The 18,490-nt window shown below is 44.6% G+C and overlaps 1 protein-coding gene across 1 annotated transcript in view; it reads right to left on the bottom strand.

Annotated features, from left to right (window-relative positions):
* Nucleotides 1-18,490, bottom strand: part of KIF5C (kinesin family member 5C) — a 154,900-nt gene that overhangs the window by 25,560 nt on the left and 110,850 nt on the right. Inside the window, exons 15-21 of the mRNA XM_065931510.1 lie at nucleotides 18,150-18,296; nucleotides 11,537-11,725; nucleotides 8,027-8,144; nucleotides 5,312-5,388; nucleotides 3,892-4,001; nucleotides 1,652-1,753; nucleotides 1,363-1,423 (exon numbers count right to left, since the gene is read on the bottom strand). Of these exons, the coding sequence (XP_065787582.1) occupies nucleotides 1,363-1,423; nucleotides 1,652-1,753; nucleotides 3,892-4,001; nucleotides 5,312-5,388; nucleotides 8,027-8,144; nucleotides 11,537-11,725; nucleotides 18,150-18,296 (804 nt within the window). The remainder of the gene's footprint in view (nucleotides 1-1,362; nucleotides 1,424-1,651; nucleotides 1,754-3,891; nucleotides 4,002-5,311; nucleotides 5,389-8,026; nucleotides 8,145-11,536; nucleotides 11,726-18,149; nucleotides 18,297-18,490) is intronic.

Below are 18,490 nucleotides of genomic sequence, written 5' to 3'. Positions count from 1 at the left end.
GATTATGAGTATCACTTTCTCCAGGAAAACAGACATAGATGAAGCAACTTCATGACTTCATTTGTTTCCCTTCCAGCCGCTCCATCCACTGTCTTCTCCACCAGGCTCAAGAGGCCCATCTTCTCTCAACGGTCATTCTACTTCTGTCCTGAACGGTCTGTGCCCTTCGAGCCCCCATCCGGCCTTGAGGAGTAGTCAACTCTCACCCAGGGGCCCAAGCACAGCCTCAGGTCCAGCCCTGATCAACCACCTGCTCCCAGTCTGGGGTCACTGAATTCCTGGACTCAGGTTCAGTCCCACAATAGTTCACATGACATATGGATGGAACCAGCATGCTTGCCTATATCTAAACAACATGTCGTGTGCAAGGACTGGATGTGTCTTCACCAGACTTAGGGGTGCCCCACATCCTATGTCGGGATGTCTGTCTTCAAACACAGGCTGTGTGGCACTCTGAAGGGCTCTTGAGAGCCCTCAGCATCAGGCAGCCATCCCCAAGGGCAAGTAAAACAGCAACAGACCAGGAGACAAACCAATGAATTCAGATGTAGGACAGAGCAGAGCAACAGGCTCTCACACGGTGAGCCCTCCTTCCAAACGGGAGTGGACCTACCGCTCCTCCGCCACAAACCCTGCAGGTCTCAAGGCCGAATCTGGCCTGGCTCCCCTTCTGTCTCGACCTCTCTGTGCCCCCCTCCTACCCCGCCTCTCCTCTTGGCCACAGACAGACTGATCTCCCTGCTGTTCCCCAAATGTGGGTCGTGGGCTGACCTCAGGGTCTTGGCACAGGCTCCTCCTCCAGATATCCCCACGGCTCCTTCATTTTCCTAATTAAGTTCCTGCTCAAATGTTACTTCCCAGTGGGGCCTCCCCCAGCCAGTATCCTGTGCCCCTTCTATAACCACCTAATGGAGACCACGACCTACTTCCTTATTGTTCTCTGTCTGTCTTTCCCAAGTGAAGGACAGCTTCACAAGGGCCACCCTCTTCTCCCTGTTGTGTACTGATGCAACCCAAGTACCCAAAAGAACAGTCCTTAGCAGGTGCTCAACAAATATCCACTGATTGTTGAATGGAAGTAAGCACAATGTGCAGAGGTGGCAAAACTGCAGACATTGATTTGAGTTTAAATCTCATCAGGACTCCAGGGTTACACTCCTAAGGATGGTTGGATGGTTAGTCACTGTGTCAAGACCTGGGGAATAAATTCTACAGCTCTCATGTTTCCATACGAAGTTTTCTGTTTAAAATGATACTCAAGAAAGGCATGCACAGATAACATTTTAGAAGAAACAAATTCAAAAGATCATAAAAGAATCTGGTCTTTGAGACTCAAATGAGTTGGGAAACACATCAACATACCACTGTCTCCTCCAGCCCTTTGAGGTCCTCTCTGGCTTGCTCCCTTTTATCATTGAGCAATCTGAAAAACAGAAAGGAACCATGAACCACCAAAGGGGCATCAGAGATTCTCACAGACACCATGTATCTGCAGATAAATCAACAAAACAAACCAACTCACCAACTCAGGGTCTGTTTTTAAATTGGCCGGACCTAACCTGAATATCTTGGTACCTGAATCACCAGTGTGGACTGATGGAGATTTCATGGGGATGAGAGAAAACAGAGGAAATATTTAAAGCGTACTCACAAGAGCTTTTCCAGTTTCATTTCTCTCTCTTGGTCCTCTATTTTCAGCTTGTTATAATCAGAACTGAGCTTCTCCTGTTCTAGTTGCAGTTTCTGATTCAAACTGAAATGAGAGGAAACAGCAACTCATTCCACACCACCCTGAGATTCTGAGTCATGCAACTGAAGACAAGATTCTGTTCCAAGCCCATTAGCTCTGTGCAATAAAGGCGGCAATTCTGGAGGACTCTGAGAGATCAGAGAACAACCTCACAGCTTCCTCCCTGCCCGAGTGAAAACTAATTTCTGGGAACATCTAAGAGGCATGAAACATAAGGCTTTAAGAATGTATTTATAGCTGGCTTATGCAAGAGCTCTGGAAGGAAAAAAAAATGAGATGGGAAAGGGGCCAATATTTTAAAACAGGAAGAGAGTCCAGTAAGAATTCTTTTTCGGCCCCACAGATGGTATGCATGCACTCCTGGAACCTTATCTGGCCACTCTGACCTTCCCTTCCTCTTTGGTCCCATGTTCTGAAAACATCTCCCAAGTCCAACTCCCTGCTGACATAGGGACCATTCTGCTCTGTGAGGTCTTCGGGTCGGGGAGGAGGGGGAAGCAGGGGCAGTGGTCAGAGAGAGGAAACACAAAGAAAGTCTGGCTGCTACAAAAAAGAAACTCACCACCTGGATGGGAGCACTGGGTCATTTTATATACCCCAGTCATTGCCAGGTAGTGCTACTGGTAAAGAATCCACCTGCCAATGCAGGAGATATAAGAGGCGCAGGCTTGATCCCTGGGTAAGGGAGATCTCCTGGAGGAGGGCATGGCAACCCACTCCAGTATTCTTGCCTGGAGAATCCCATGGACAGAGGAGCCTGGTGGGCTACAGTCCATAGGGTTTCAAAGAGTTGGACACGATTTAGCACACATGCTGTCCTCATAAAACTTTTTGTATTCCCACGCCCACCTGACCATACCGAATAGCTTACACACTATCTGAAGGAAAACCCAGAGGCCAGATGAAAGGCACAGGCCAAGGAAACTCCCCCCACCTGTCATCTCATTCAGAGACCCTCCATCTCTCTCACCTCCATTCCCTCCCTTCCCGCTCCTCCCAGTTGAATGATTTGTGGGTGATTCATCAGAGTAACAAACAAAAGCCATGCTTAAAGGCAAAAGCACAACCTGAGAGGGAGCATGGGGTGGCCCCAAAGGGGAGAGACGATGCTAAGGGCTTTCCTAAGTAGACTGCACAGAGCCTACCCAGGGCATCTTTTACACTTCTGCTTTTAAAATGCAAATATGCGATACAAGCAAAGAGATTTGGATCAGTAGTCTGGAGAATAACTCCAACTCCAGTTTGATTCCTGTTTAACAGTATGACCTTACGGAAATCATTTAGCTTTGATTCTGTATAGAAATCTTATTTCTTCATCTATAGAAACAGAAAGGAGAGAACCTTTAGTCTAGACTGGGGCGGGGGACATGGGGTCATGGAATGAACTGTATTTCAATATATTTCAGTATAACTGGTTTTGTTTTCCTCTTTTATTTGGGACATGTAAACACATTGTTCTGCAAAGGCACTCACTGTGCAAAAATGTTAAGAATCCTCAGGAGAGGAGCCTAAAGGTGCCTCCCAGCCTGGGGACTTGTGTTGATGATGTGGGAAGGTGAGAGGAGTGGGGAGGGGTCATTACTGAGCAGGGGAGCCGTTCAGCAGCAGCTGCAACAGAAGAATGGCCTTGAGAAGGTGTCACTGGAGCCCAGCTGCAATGACGTCCTCGAGCACAGACAGGCACCCAAGAGCGTGGGTCCCTAAGACCCCCGTGTGTGACCAGGTGGCTCCAAGCCGTGCAGACGCGGGTACGTGTTGGGCGAGGAGGCAGCAGGAGCCGACTGCCTCCTCTGGAGCATTTACTAACCCAGCAGGTTTTCTCACACTCTCATAGGAACGCATCCCCGCCTACAGGGGCACATGTCCGTCCACGCGAGTCACCAGTGTGTCCTGCTCTTCAGGGCACCAGGAAGGGCAGCTAGGCCAACCTGCTACCTGCCCACCAGAGCCCCCAGGGGCTGGAGTCCAGCTGGGGATCAGACCTCAGAAGCATCACAGCCCAGCTCCCTGTGACACCAGGGCGGAGCCCAGCGCCCACAGGGCAAGGAGAACAGAGACCCGGGCTAGACGCTATCTCCCTCTAGGCTGGCACAGGGCCTGTGGCCGCCCCCACGCCCTGCGAGTCCCCTGGGGCAACTCACTCCCGAATCTCATCGATGATTTTCTGCTTCTCCTCGATTTCATCCCGGAGTCTGGACAGCTGCTTCTGATGAGCTTCCCGGTGACTCTCCATCTGCTGCTCCAGCGCCTTCTGCAACCCAGGCCAAGCGAAATGTGTCAGCCGCTGTTGGCTCTCAGCCTGCGCTGTGCCCAGACTGGGGCGCTGCCTCCTACCCCACCTCCCTCAGCTGTCAGAGTCCCACACCAGGGCCCAGGACCTACCCTGCTTTATAGGGACAACCATATCCAAGGATCTGTTAGAAAACTGAGTAGTTCCCATGGGTAAATGACCATGTTTCATGAGGGAAGGGTTTGCCTCTGACTTTCCATAGCTCACCTAAGCCACATAGCTTCTCTCGCCAGGTCACCCTGAGATCACTGACCTCTTACTACCTGGTTGACCTCAGGCCATGACACCTCTTTGAGCTGTACTTCCCCATCAGTAAAATGTCAATAATCTCCCAGCCCTGTCCACTGCAGGGATTTATGATGATGCTCCAAGCAGACCTTTCCACCAAAGTGACATGAACCCAGGAGAGGCCCAGCCAGGTGAGGCAGGCTTGTTGGCTGAACAGTGTCATGCGTGGCATCACTTTAACTATGGGACTCACACCCAGAGGAGCGTGGGGGTTGTCTAAAATCATTCCAGGTGGCCCTAGTGGTGAAGAATGCACCTGCCCATGCAGGAAACACAAGAAACGAGGGATCGATCCCTGGGTCAGAAGGATCCCCTGGAGAAGGAAATGGCAACCCACTCCAGTATTCTTGCCTGGAAAATCCCATGGGCAGAGCAGCCTGCCTGGCAGGCTATAGTCCATGGGGTCGCAAAGAGTTGGACATGACTGAGGAACTAAGCGTGTGCATGCATGCACACACACATAATCAAAAGTTCTACATTTTCTACTATTTCATTTTATCCACCTAAAACCCTTATTTCCCAATCTTCTTCCCCACATTTCCATTTCTGTTTAAAATGTGACCAAAATAAAGACCCTTGTGTTTGAGATGTAAATTCAAATTGGGGGTATTTCTTTAAAAGATAGAGGGGAGGTGTTTCCTTCCATTCAAAAGAGGGGTGACTGTTTCTGCAGAGGCTGTGACGAGCAGCCAGCACGGCTACTGGAAGGTGCACTTTCTCCCTCCTGCTCGTGAGCGGGAAGAGAAATGTACTGATGCAACATAACTATTGTCTGCAGACATCTCAGCGGGCCTGGACACCTGCACGTCCATCTCACTTCTAAGTCCGGCCGCCCTCTGACAGCAGCTCTGATGCCCAGCCCCAGTCCCGCCTCCCTCCTTCCTACCCCACCTCACACATCTCGGAAAGGAGCTGGATTTTCCCAGATGAAGGAAATCCAGTCCCAAGGCGTGCGGGGCTCCTGGAAGGGGCTGCATACACACCTTCATTTCCTCAGCATCCTGAAGCCGGGTCAGATGCTCCTTTTCCTTATCCTGGAAGCTGACTTCGTGCATTTTTTCTGTTTTGAATTTTAAAGGATGATGTAAAAGATTTAACCGGCAGGATTCCCATGCAAAAGTAAAAATTAAAAAAAAAAACCACAACAGAAAGGAATATAGTGAAACATCAGCTTATCTCACCAAGTTACCACCATGGAATAAAGGAACATGCCTCTGAAGGAGGACTTCTTGAATGTCACTCTCAGATACCCCTCCACACCTCAGGACTTCCAGCTTGCTAAATCAAGGCTGATCTCTCCAGGGAGACTGTGGAAGTCCTCCAGGGAGAATGGCGATTAGAGGGGACATGTGAACCTGGAGCGGTCATGCTGGACCTGACGGGGCTGCCACTCCGGCCCTCAGAGGACTGCTCCCCACCAGGCCTGGTGAGCCACTCCTGCTGGTGTGCATAAATGTGCATGGTCACTGACAATGCTCTCTGCAAATATTAGTGGTATTTGGATTCCTGCCAATACTAGAGTTTCGGAAAGAGCTAATTTACCTCCCATGGGTATTCTCTAAGAATCTGGAGCAGGAAAATAATCTAGGGACAAGCACAAAGAAAACAGAAACATAAAATAACTCTCTCCAGACTAAGCAGGAAGCCCACGCTGTGTTGGGGGCACGGTGCCATGGGACACGCCTCTGGGGAGGGGGCGTCAGCCCCACCCTCCTCTTGGTCAGGGGTCTCGCTGAGCCCCACGGACCATGGGCAGCCTCCGGTGGAGGGACCAAAAGGGTTTCCGACAGTGACATTCAAGTCATTAAGTATTCTCTCCATTCTGGTTCACTTTATTTCAGTGTCAACTGCAAACTGGCACTTGCCAAGGGCATTTGCCATCTGCCTCTGCGGAGACTGAACCCTGTGTCGCCGCAGCTGCTGACCTTCGACACGCCCCGAAGGGAGCTCAGGGTGGGGAAGGAGGCATCTAGTGCTCCAGGGAAGCTGGTGGAACAGGTCTTTAGATCTTTCCAGGAACTGACTTCATGAATCCCAATCTGTGCATCTCCTCCTACCTAGAAAAGCACTAAATCTCTTGATGGTGAAATTGAGCTCCTCATGGCTAGCAGAAAACCTTATGTAAGATAAGTACCTGATGGTGTGAACTCCCCCTTCACCAAAATCACATATATTGACCTTCCCACACTACCTCCTTGGAGCACCTTCTCAGAGCTATCTGAGGTGCTATCTCCTGGGCTGCAGTCCTCATTTTGCCCCAAATAAAACTTAACTCGCAACGTTCACATTATGCATCGTTTTTAGTGGACATCAGTGCTTTAATTTTATTTCCACTCAGTGGCACCACTGCAGAAGCCATTGACCAGAGGGAAAGCTTCTTTTCCATGTCAACTTTTGGGTAGAGCATTCTACTCCCAACATCCCTTATCTCATAAAGAAAACCTTACAAAGTCATAGCGGGGGTGGGTGTGTTCTCTTTTGTTAATTTGTGTTGCCATTTAAAGCAAAATGTATTTACTGAGCAAATAGACAATGCAACAATAAATAAAAAAGGATAACATTGTCACCAATCCTGTTACCCTACTAAAACCATGTTCCCTTCAAATATTAATTTTATAGGCCTTCAAACATAAGTATCCATTGATTTTTAAATGTTACAATCACAGTAAAGATAAAATTATATATTATGATGTTTAATCTAATGCATTGTAAACACTGTTGCTTGGTCTTCATGTATTTCATCTCCAAGATGAAAAAAAAAACCTATTCTTTTAAACCACATACCATAGTTCATTTAACTGTTGGACATTTAGGTGATTTCTTTTTTTTCCACTGATATAAGCAATGAAATCTCGAGAATTCTGCAACGAATATTTTAGATTTGAGGAGTAAAAGGTATGAAAAGTGTTAGAATGATTAATATGAATTTTCAAAATGCTTCCCAAAGGGATTTTACCAGTTTTCTTTGCAACTCATAAGATCTGTGTGTTCCCGTTTCACCACAACACATACATCATTAATCCTGTCCGGGTTTCTACATTTCCAGTCATTTCTCTTGACTCTCTTCTATTTATCCATATTTATTGAGTGCTTCCTATGTGCTGAGCACATTCTTTCACAAAGGGGTCAGGAGACTGCCTGGAAAAGGCAGAGTTTGCTCAAAGGATGCAAGATGCAGGGGAACCATGGCTGTAAGTTCAGAATTGATATTTAGAGCAACAGGACAGCATGGAAAAGTCGGCGGTCTGGGGCTAGACACAAGGTTAAGACTTGATTTTGGAATCCTCCCTTGGGATACAGCGCAGTGGTCAGTCTCGAACATGCTAGGGTTTAGCCCCTCAGTCAATGAACGGAGCCACAATTCTTAATTAGTGACAATGAAGCTGGAGATGAACAGAACCAGAGAAGCATCTGGCAGGTTGAATGTATAGGACTTGGTGACAGGAAGTGAAGAAGGGAGAGGATTCTGACTTGGGCAGCAGGGTGGACTGAGGGAAAATGCAAAGACAGGCAGATATGGGGTGGGGGCAGTCTTCTAGATGGTTCTCTACCCCCTATCCCACTCCAATTACGCCACTGCTTTCAGTAGACATACAAATGCTTTAACTGAGCAAAATTAAACATCAAGAGTCCAGCCAACTACAGTGTGTCTGATTCAGGACAACCGCTGGACACCTGCAAAGTGGTCGATTGCTCACCTTGGGCTCTGAGCTTGGCCAGCTCTTCACTGAGTGAGTCCTGGGACTCTTCAAGCTGTCTCCTCTTCTGTTCCATGTTCTGCATGTAGTCCGTCAGGGATTTGATCTTGGCTTCGTGCTTTAAACAAGCAAACAGAAAGGCGGCTGTGAATGACTAGCAAGTGATTATCCTGGCTTGCCCGGGACCGACCAACAGGAAAATGCAACAGAGGAGGAGTTCTTGACTCCCCTGTTTGAGTCCCAATAGCCAAGTGCCTATTCTGCCCGAGGTTTGGGATCTGGGATCACAGACTAAGACAGTCCTCTTTTTCCCATGTGCTTCTCTGCCTCATTTCCCTGCTCATGGCCTTCCTTACCATGCCCTTCCTTATCATCTATTAAACTAAAATACCAAAGCCCAAGCTGGTTTTCCTCTTTGTAAAAAACAGAGTCTGCTGGAAAGAAAGGGGCTGGAAAAGCGTCAAGGCTGCAGGCTTCACTCTTTGAACATGTACCTTTGGATTTCTTCTTTGGAACTCAAGTATTATGTCTTTATACTTTTTGCCTTTCAAGCACAATAATTCCTATTTCAGAGACTTTGTGTTTCCATTTTCCTCTCCCGAGGAAGCTCTCCCCAACACCCTGCCAGACATGAGCCTGGCTGGATCCTTCTTACTTGGGCCCAACATTTTCTTATAGCACCTAACATCTATTGATTCATCTATTTTTTTTTTCTAATTGTTAGCTCCACGAAAGCATAGAGTTAATACATAATAATGGAGTGAAGGAATGAATGAATGAATGAGAGCTTGTAACTGAACAGGAACAGCAGTCACCTCAAGGCAGGTGGAAATACGCAGACGCCTCCTCCCCTGTATCTACATGGATCATATTTAGCCAGGAGGACCCTGGAGATGGAGCTCTAATGTAATGAAATAACCTCTGGGAAATGGGACTTTGCTGGAGCAGGTATTTTATAAGCATAGCTTTTGGTGACAAGGATGAGTATAAACAAAGGAGATAATGGCATTTTAGCTGGAAATATTTTGTCAGGCTCCTTAGATCACGTCAGAAAATAAAGAAACAAGGTTTTTCTTACTTTTGAACCCCAGGTAATAATGACTAAATCTTTGGTTTTGTGTAAATTGTGGCAAAGTACAAAACAGCACCTAAGGGAAAACTGTATTTGTTGCTAATGCAGAAAGCACTGCCTAACCAACACGGTTATTCTTTAACCCCAAACCATCCTAATCTTCTTGACTCCAATCTCATACACCCGGAGTGTGTGTCACTCTGAAGATCTGGGCAACTGGGGCCCCAGTCCTGGGCCTGACACTTTAGAGCACCCTACTTGGGCAGTCCTTTGGCTGTACTCCAGACCACCGAGCAAAGTTCTATGCCAAGTGAGCGTGCCCACCCGGAACCCACATCCTCTTCTAGATCACAGTGAGTCTGGAAAACTAGAAACTCCTTACTCTGGTGACCCTAAGGTCACCCCCAGGAGCAGTAATGCTGCTTCCATCATCCATTTCATAGATTACAGCTGACACAGTTGCACAGCTCCATCAGCTCACAGAACGTGTGGAAGAGCCTGACTTGGACAGGGAGGCTGATGTGTCCAGATGGAAGGAAAGATAGTGGGCTTTGGGCCACAGGGCCTCTGTCTGTGCACGTGCGTTGGCCTTCAAATGTTAGGGACAGAGTGCTTCAGAAGCACATGCTCTCAGAGTAACAGGTGACCTGGAAATCAGACCTGAAGTGTACTATGCCCTAATGTTTATCGTTTTTCTTCTCAATTTTCATAAATTATAAAAATGCCAAAGAGTCCAGCAAATCCAGAAAAAGTAGTAGAAATGTCACCCATAAACCACGCTATCAGGTATTTTCCCTCTATATTCCTGGCCTTATCTATACAAATGCATATTTTACCAAGTTGCAAGGTATAGCATAGATCTGTCACTCGGCATTTCCATTTTTATTTAACTTTATATAATTATACTTTCCAAATGACTAGGTTTCATACATTTTTGGTAAGAGCTGCATAATATTCTTCCATGTAACTTTATGTTATTAGTCTCTCAATAAATAGCTACCTATTTTATTTTATTAAAATGAAAGCAATACTTCAGTCAACATCTTCCATGTAAGTGCTAATATTTTAAATCAGGGAATGATAATACCATATGAAATGAAAAATTTTCACTTTCACTAACAATGAAAAATGCTATAAGTGAAGTTACCGGTTAAAGTATACTTACACTTTTATGGGTTTTGATTCCCAAGGTGCTTTCCAAAGGGACTGACCAAATTATACTTTTCTCAACAATGTATATAAATTTCAGTATTACACACTAGCACTGACTAATCTCTTAAGCACTTCTTTGCTTACTATGTTGTTTATAAAATGGAAACTTGATGCTTTGATCTGCATCTCTGAGATGATTATGGTAGGAGACGAGGCTAGAGATGGTGGTATGATGACACATTCCTGTTTAAAGGCACACAGGATGAAGGAGCTTTCGTCTGCTCCTCAGCACTACCAGATGTGCCATTACACGCTGGGATCTGCTCTCCCCAAATGACTTTAGCTATTTTAATGCCTGGGCTGAGGCAGTAAGCAGCACACACTCGACCACTCACAGAAGCCCCAAACCCAAACACCAGCCTCAGGTACAGTGGCAGGCCAGAACCGAGGCTGTGGTTTTCTGAAACCACCATGCTAAAATGAAAATGCTTTCTAATGGACAGAAGAGTACCTCATCACTGGGGCTTGAAAATCCCTTCAAGGCTTTGAGTTCCCACACAAAGGTTTGAGTTCCAGCTCTGCCTTTCACTGGCTATGTGAGTCTGGACAGTATATTTAATCTTTCAAGTCTCATTCTCCTTATCTAAAAAGCAAGGACAATCATAATACCTGCCTACCAGAATTTTTCTAAAGATCAAGTGAGTGAATGCACGTGAAGTACTTAACACAGTATACAGTACACTGTAAGCACTCAGTAAAATGTTTCCTGCTACTGCTACTAGTAACAGTAGTAGCGGTAGTGGTGGCGGTTTCTGTTGCTCCACATTAAACTCGATCTGTCGTAGAGATTAAAGGATCAAAGAATGCTGCCTTAGCTGAGAGGTGTTTTAGATGCCACCCAATCTTTTCCACTTTTCCAGGGAAGCCCAGTGTGCAGCAGTCCATGGGGTGGCAAAGAGTCGGATACGACTGAGCCACTGAACTGAACTGAATCTTCGTTCCACTCATTATACATCACTATCTATCCTATCTACTTATCTACTTATTTATAAATAGCTAGATAAAGATATGTAGACACATCCCTTAAAAAAAAGACTGAAGGTAATTCATGTAATTTGTACAACTAAACCTAGCCTTAAGAATAAGCCTGGCCGGTTGCTGCCTGGGAGATCACAGACAAGTCGATCAATTGTCCCTATTAGGCACCATCAGCCTCAGTAAGCGCGTGGAGGAAACAGATTTCCAGAGCACAAGGGTGTGACGTGAGGAACAAAGGGGTGGCCTACCTGGGAGATGAGCAGCTGGCATGCCGCCAGTTCCCGCTCGCTGGCATTCATCTTCCTGTTGGAGTCCATCTGGGCGCTCTCGAGCTGTTTGCTGCGGTTCACCAGAGACTTGACCTCCGACTTCATCTTGCTGATGTACAGGCGGGCCATGGTGAATTCCTCTTCAATGACTCCGTTCACATCTGCCAGCTGAGCACAGGAGGGAGACACTCAATGACGCCTACGATCGCCAGAGGTTCACAGCGCCCTGAAACCTGTCCATGGAGATGTCTGTGGATTTCTGGGTTAGGAATCCCTAATCGCAGGACCACAAGCTGAGAACCACAAGTCGAACCATAGGTTCAACCCCAAGTTCTCTGTAACCTTGGATAAAACTTCCAATAAAAAACCTCAACTAATATAATCTTCAATTAACCAGGCTTTTCATTGCAATTGATTTTCTAGAATGAAAGAGGTGATATCAGTAGAAAAAGATGTTGAAATTTTAAAAAGAGATAACTCTGAAGAGATGTTCCTTACTTTTCTAGAAGGGCAGCAAAACCTGGTGTTCCTAAAGGTGATCCTGAGTCCCAAAAGAAATCATTCAAAACTTCAATTACGTTCTCTACAGTCTGCTATCCAGAGAAACAAGCAGTCCAAGAACTTGAACATGTTTCTATAAGCAAAGGTTGAGATACAGAGGATTTTCTATATAGTTCTCAATTAAAGAATCTAAGGAACAAGAACGTGCTATCACCAGAAATACCTCTGGATGAAAGTTTTCCTGCATGACTTCTCATTACGACCAATGTTTCCTTGCCCCTACATGCCTGCCTCTTCCAAGCACACAGGAATCTCGCTTAGTTAAGATCACCTGGGAATAACAATCTAAATTCACCTTTAGAAGAAGAGATTCTGACAACCAGAATCCTTGCACCATCTCATATTTGTTGTCTAATTTTCAGAGCTCTACAGGATACAAATAATGCAGCAAGATACAGCCCATTTGCTGAGATGGCCTTGAGGAGCAAAGTAACTGCGAATATTTTGTTTAACCACCAGAGGGCATCCTAGCACCTCAGGAGAAAACAAGAGCCCTCTCCAGTACCCATCCCATGAACAGAGGCTTCAGTTATTTTAAGACAGTCATTCCAACTCTGTTTTTCTGATGTTTCACAATACACTCCATCTGCCCACTTTTGTCATTATTGTTGTCATTAAGTCATCATATGACTATTTTTTTCAGTAAACATTTAAGAGCTAGGAACACGGAGTGGTCTATCAACCCTGAAAATTGGCAGCAGGTAAAAAGTACACTGGACAGAGCTGAGTGCCTGTAATCTGGTGTCAACCTTTCCCTAAAAATTCCCCGACAATGTTGTTAAATGTCTCAGGGTCAGTCAATACAATTCAGAGTCCAGGTTCACAGCAAGAAAATTCACAAGTATCAACATCTGACTCCATCTCACTTGAACAGAAATGAAAATGAAAGTCGCTCAGTCATGTCCAACTCTCTGCGACCCCATGGACAATACAGTCCACAGAATTCTCCAGGCCAGAATACTGGAGTGGGTAACCATTCCCTTCTCCAGGGGATCTTCCCAACCCATGGATCAAACCCAGGTCTCCTGCATTGCAGGCGAATTCTTTACCAGCGAAGTCCCCAGGGAAGCCCCTTACTTTAATTAACGGAGGTTCTTACTAATCAGTTACATTTCTGACTGCCAGCAATTTGCCTACCAATACAACTCATTACACTCCTTTCATAATCCAGTATCATGGAGATAACAGATGAGAAAACCCCACAATCGTTAAATTCTGTTTTATCCTTCTGTCTTGGTGATCAGTCCAACATGGTACAGAGATGAGAAACTCATTCTTTAGCCTGACCAAGTGTACCCTGTGTATTGTTTTTATGTACAAAGGTAAGGGGACATCCATCTCTTTTGTGTGGAATTCACAACCTATACCAGCTCCTGGGGGGAGAACATGGCTGAACCGAGTTAGGGTGTCGTGGGAAGGGAACAAACACGTCCTCCTCTAAGACGTTCTTCAGCTGAGGGCACATTGTGTTCTATGCCCAGGTGACATCTGAATTGGAGATGAGTAGGAAAAAAAAAAATAACGGGCATTCTCCAAAGTCAGAACTGGGTATTCCCTCAAACCAGAACCATAACTTCTGAAGCCTATACTTATTACAGGAGGTCAAAAAGGAGATTTTGAATCAGTAGACTTTGAATTTTTTCCCCTAATGGGAAAAAAAAAAAAAAAAAAAAACAGTACTCCAAGCAAATATTAATTGCAAGGTTTCTTACCGCTTACAAGCTCATGTATATAGTCATGTAAGTTCAGACTATAATTTTTCAGTAATTCCAGTATACTGTTATTTTAAAAAGAAGAATCAGAGTTTGCTGCTGTAGGATTATTTAATAAGTCTCCTCTGGGTCTGACAGTGACTGAAACGTATGTACTAGACTATGAGGCCCAGTGTGGATGACTAATTCAGCAGAAGAGACTGCCTCCCCTTCCATCTGCCTGTACTGGAATCACCCCCTCCCACGTCTCTAGAGCACACAGCAGTCATCCGAGGTGCCATTTCTAGGCCAAGTAAAAGGTAAGGGAAGTGACTGTTCACATTCTAAGACCTAAAAAGTCATTTGTCATTGCTGTTTAGTCACTCAGTTGTGTCCAACTCTTCTGTGACCTCATGGACTGCAGCCCGCCTGGCTCCTCTGTCCATGGGATTCTTCAGGCAAGAACACAGGAGTGGGTTGCAATTTCCTTCTCCAGAGGATCTTCCCAATTCAGGGATAGAACCCCCGTCTCCTGTGTCTCCTGCATTGCAGGGAGATTCTTTACTGCTTGAGCCACCAAAGCCCTACAAAGGCATAACGGGACTTTAAAAATCCTTATTAAAAAAAGCGTCTAGAAATGTGAGTTTTATTTATAAGTGCAGCACACAGCCAAGGTATGATAAAGTTGCTTCCAAGAAGTTGAGGAGCAGGAGGGGAATGAAGAAGCAAGCCCTCTTGGAGGTGAGGACCCCAGCCACCATTCTGTGGGGACTGGAACTCACACCCTAGCCCCAGCAGAGCCCAGGCTGTGCTGAAGAAGTTGAGACCGGAGCTATCAGTGATGAAGGCTGACTTCAGGCCCAGGATTCGGAGCAGTTTTATCTGCATCTCTGGTCCAGCCACAGCCAGGTCCCTCATGGAGGTGGGGTCCGGGGTCTCTGTCACCTGCTTGAACTTCTTCACCTCCACCTCAGCTAGACCTGAGGTTGGAAGAAAACTCGGCAGCTAATCCAATCCATTTCGTTTATTCAACCTCAACTTGTTATTCTGCTTGTGGCTAGAAATCTAGAAATCTCTGCCTTAAAGAAAGACCAGTGACATTGGAACATGAAAAGAAGAGGCTAATAAACCTGGATAAAGTCAACACCAGGCTCATCTCGTCATTTGCTGCTCTCATCTCGTTTTGTTGACTTAAGTATTGCCTGGACTCTGAAAATGCCCCCAGACATGACTGAGCTGGAGAAATATGAGTTCTGTTTCTTTGCTGTTCAGGCCTGCTGTATCCTAGAACTGAGGGCTGAGAAAGACTCAAGCAGCCATCTTTCCCTCTCGCCCCAGAACACCACCACGGGGGCTGAATAGGATTTTTAGGAATAAAAACACAAGATCACCAAAAAACATTTCCTTGATCTCATTTTTTAGATCAAAAGAATTATATCAACTGAATACTCATCGCTAATAAGAAAAGTATCTGTACCCACAGTGATAGATCTAAGAAATATATGCAAAACTCATGCAATTCCTGGACTGACCATCTTCAAGATAATATGGACTCATCTTATCATTTTACAAATTAGGAATATGAAACCCAGATAAATAAAGTAACTTGCCCAAAGTCACATAATTACTCCTCTTTAATGCTCATTGCCATGATGAATTTTTTTGCTTACAGTTAAGAACTAAATCATAATTGTAAGGAAAAAAGCAGAATGTGATGCTATCTAAGTAGAGTTATCAATGAAATTAACTAGCTATCAATGAAATTAACTAGGGCATCCAATGTCTGGAATTAAAAAATATCTTAAAAATATTCAAAGTACTTAAAAATAATCTCAATCATACTTCATATTCCCAAAGGTAAGGACTCTTTTTTTTTAATTCCAAAGCACCCAGACACTCCTTGATTTCATTAGCATTTTTCATCAGCTCTATTTTAGAACTTGGCATAAAAATATCTTCCTTTATCATTATCAGCAGCAGGCGCCAAGTTTCCATAAATCAACTGCACCTTCATATTGCAAGGACCATTTAATCACCCCAACCTCAGAAGTTTATAGCTCAACACCAACATATGCGTCTAAAAATAAATCCTCAAATATAAAATCACCAAACTGGAACTTAATAGGGTTAATCTTATAGTACCAGAGAATTCTATGCTAAAATTAGATTCGTTTGCAAAGATTCATGAAATATTCAGTTACAATAGAGGTTCTATGAAAGAATGATTGGGTTTACAAGAGGTCATATGCTCAACACCTCGATCTGTTATACCACCTAAGAAGAGCTTTCAATGGTTCCCAGAAATGTCCATAAACCAAAGTAATTTGGGGAGGCCTGTCTAGTATTTAACAATCCCAACTCAAAACCTGAGTGTTCCTCCAAAGCAGACTGAAGTAGAGTTCGGCCTTTTAAAGGCTAACAGGCTAAACTCCAAGAATTTGGTTTTAAGAACCTTTGAGGTAGAAGTTTAATACTATAACATTATTCCCTGGCTTGATAAAATCCACACATGTTTATCAATGGCTACTCCACAGAAGGTCTTGAGTTCATATAAACATACAGCAATTAACTGAACAACAACAACAATAATCAAAATACTATGGTACTGGTATAAAGATTAGATCACTGAAATAGACACCAGAAATGGCCCCACATACTTTTGAAGGTGGCAGGCATGCTCATTATCTTATTGTGGGGATGATGGTTTCATGAATGTACACATACATCAAAACTTCTCAAACTGTATACTTTATGTGCAGCTGGGACTTCCCTGGTAGCCCAGTAGGTAAGACTTCACACGCTCAATGCAGGGGACCCGGGTTGGGAACGAGATCCTGCATGCCAAAATTGAGATCCTGCCTGCGGCAACGAAGACCTACCACAGCCAAATAAATAAATACATGCAGCTTATTTTATGGCAACTATACCTCAAGAGAGCTATTTTGTTTGATGTCACTCTTATTTTTCCAATGTCCTGTCTATTTTGTGGCAAACTGTTCTTGATTGATAGCAGTATTTATTCTTGTTTCCTTGTATTCCTAAACTCATAGTCAACTTTATGCTCTGTCCCTTATAATCTTGCTATCGATGGCACCAATGTACACCACCCCAGGGGTTACTCATGGTTGGTTTAAGCCCATTGTAGTAAAATTGTTTCTCTTTGCTTTCCCAGCTTCCCTTGCAGCTTGGGGTGACCATGTGACCCAATTCTGGCCTCTCTAAAGTATAAGGGGATGCCTATTGGGGATTTCTGGAATATAGTTCTCTCCTGGATGAAAGCTGTCTTGCTTTACAGCCCGTCCTGCCTCAGACATGATGATTGGTGCTACAGAAGCTATCTTGCTACCAAGAGACAAAAATCTACAGATGTGAAAAGGTCATAGGCTGAGGAAAACATAAAGAAAATAAAGACCTGGCTCCTTGACATTGTTGAGATTCTGCACCAAAAGTTGCTTCTAAAACTTCAAGAAGCATAGGAATGACCTGGGAACTCTTGTTAAAATGCAGCTTCTAATTCAGTAGGTCTGAGGTGGGCCTGAGAGGCTCTAGTTAGAACAAGTTCCCGGGTGATGCAGATCACAACCTAAATAACAAGATTCTATACTTCTTATACTGTGAATAATAAACATGGCTTTATTTTATTAAGCCACCATTAGAATCCTCTTATTTCTAGCTGAAAGCTTTCCTAATTCATACTGATTGATTGGGAACCTTCATTCTGCTGTATTTTCATAGAAAAGGAGAGGGCTTCCATGGTGGTCCAGTGGTTGAGACCACTTGGCAATTCAGGGAACACGTGTTCAATCCTGGCCTGGGAAGATCCCACATGCTGCAGGGCAGCTAAGCCTGTGGGCCACAACTCCTGAAGACCATGCACCTAGAGTCTGCAACCAGAAAGTAACCCCTGCTCACTGCAACTAGAGAAAACTCATGCATGGCAAAAAAGACCCACTATAGCCAAAAATAAATAGATAACTTTTAAAAAAAAAAAAAAAAGGAGAAACATTTCTGAGTAGAACTTTTGTTTAATCTATCCAATCCCAAAGCTCTGTGACACTGGCATATAATTCTGAGGACTAAACCAACTCACAGAAGGCCAACCAAGATCAGAGGACATTTCCTATAATTGGAAGGTGATTTTTCATCTTCAACCAAAATAATAATTTACTTAGTCATTCAATCAGCCTTTCATTCATTCATTCAAATATGATCAAGCACACAGCAGATACAAGACCCCGTGCTAAGCACTGGATACTCAGGAGAATAAACACAGACTCTGCTTGCTCAGAATCATGCCATTACAAGAGAAGGTAGCAAGGAGAAGAGAAGGGCTGGCTTACAGTCTTCACGTCGTTGGTACCAATGATTCCTCCTATCTCCCCCAAATCCTTCAACAGCAGATTCAGGATCTCAGTGGCCCTTTTCTTCTGATGATTGCTCAGCTCCTGCAGCTGGCTCAGTTCTCTCTGCGTAGTTGTCAGTGTAGTCTGAAACACACATTTTAATAACAGATTTAAAGGGCCACCCATCAACTTCATGCACACAGCATCATCAAGAAAACATCATGTAGGGTGGAATTCTTTTATCCTTTCATGTAATTTCAACAGGAGTCCTTTTAAGCCAAACTATGGTATACTTCTGCATTCTCTGATAAGAAGAGGAAGTTGTCTTGGCCTGATAT

The sequence above is a fragment of the Muntiacus reevesi genome, chromosome 3 (assembly GCF_963930625.1).
Source record: "Muntiacus reevesi chromosome 3, mMunRee1.1, whole genome shotgun sequence".
Classification (NCBI taxonomy): Eukaryota; Metazoa; Chordata; class Mammalia; order Artiodactyla; family Cervidae; genus Muntiacus; species Muntiacus reevesi.
This window is presented reverse-complemented; position numbering and strand designations above follow the sequence as displayed.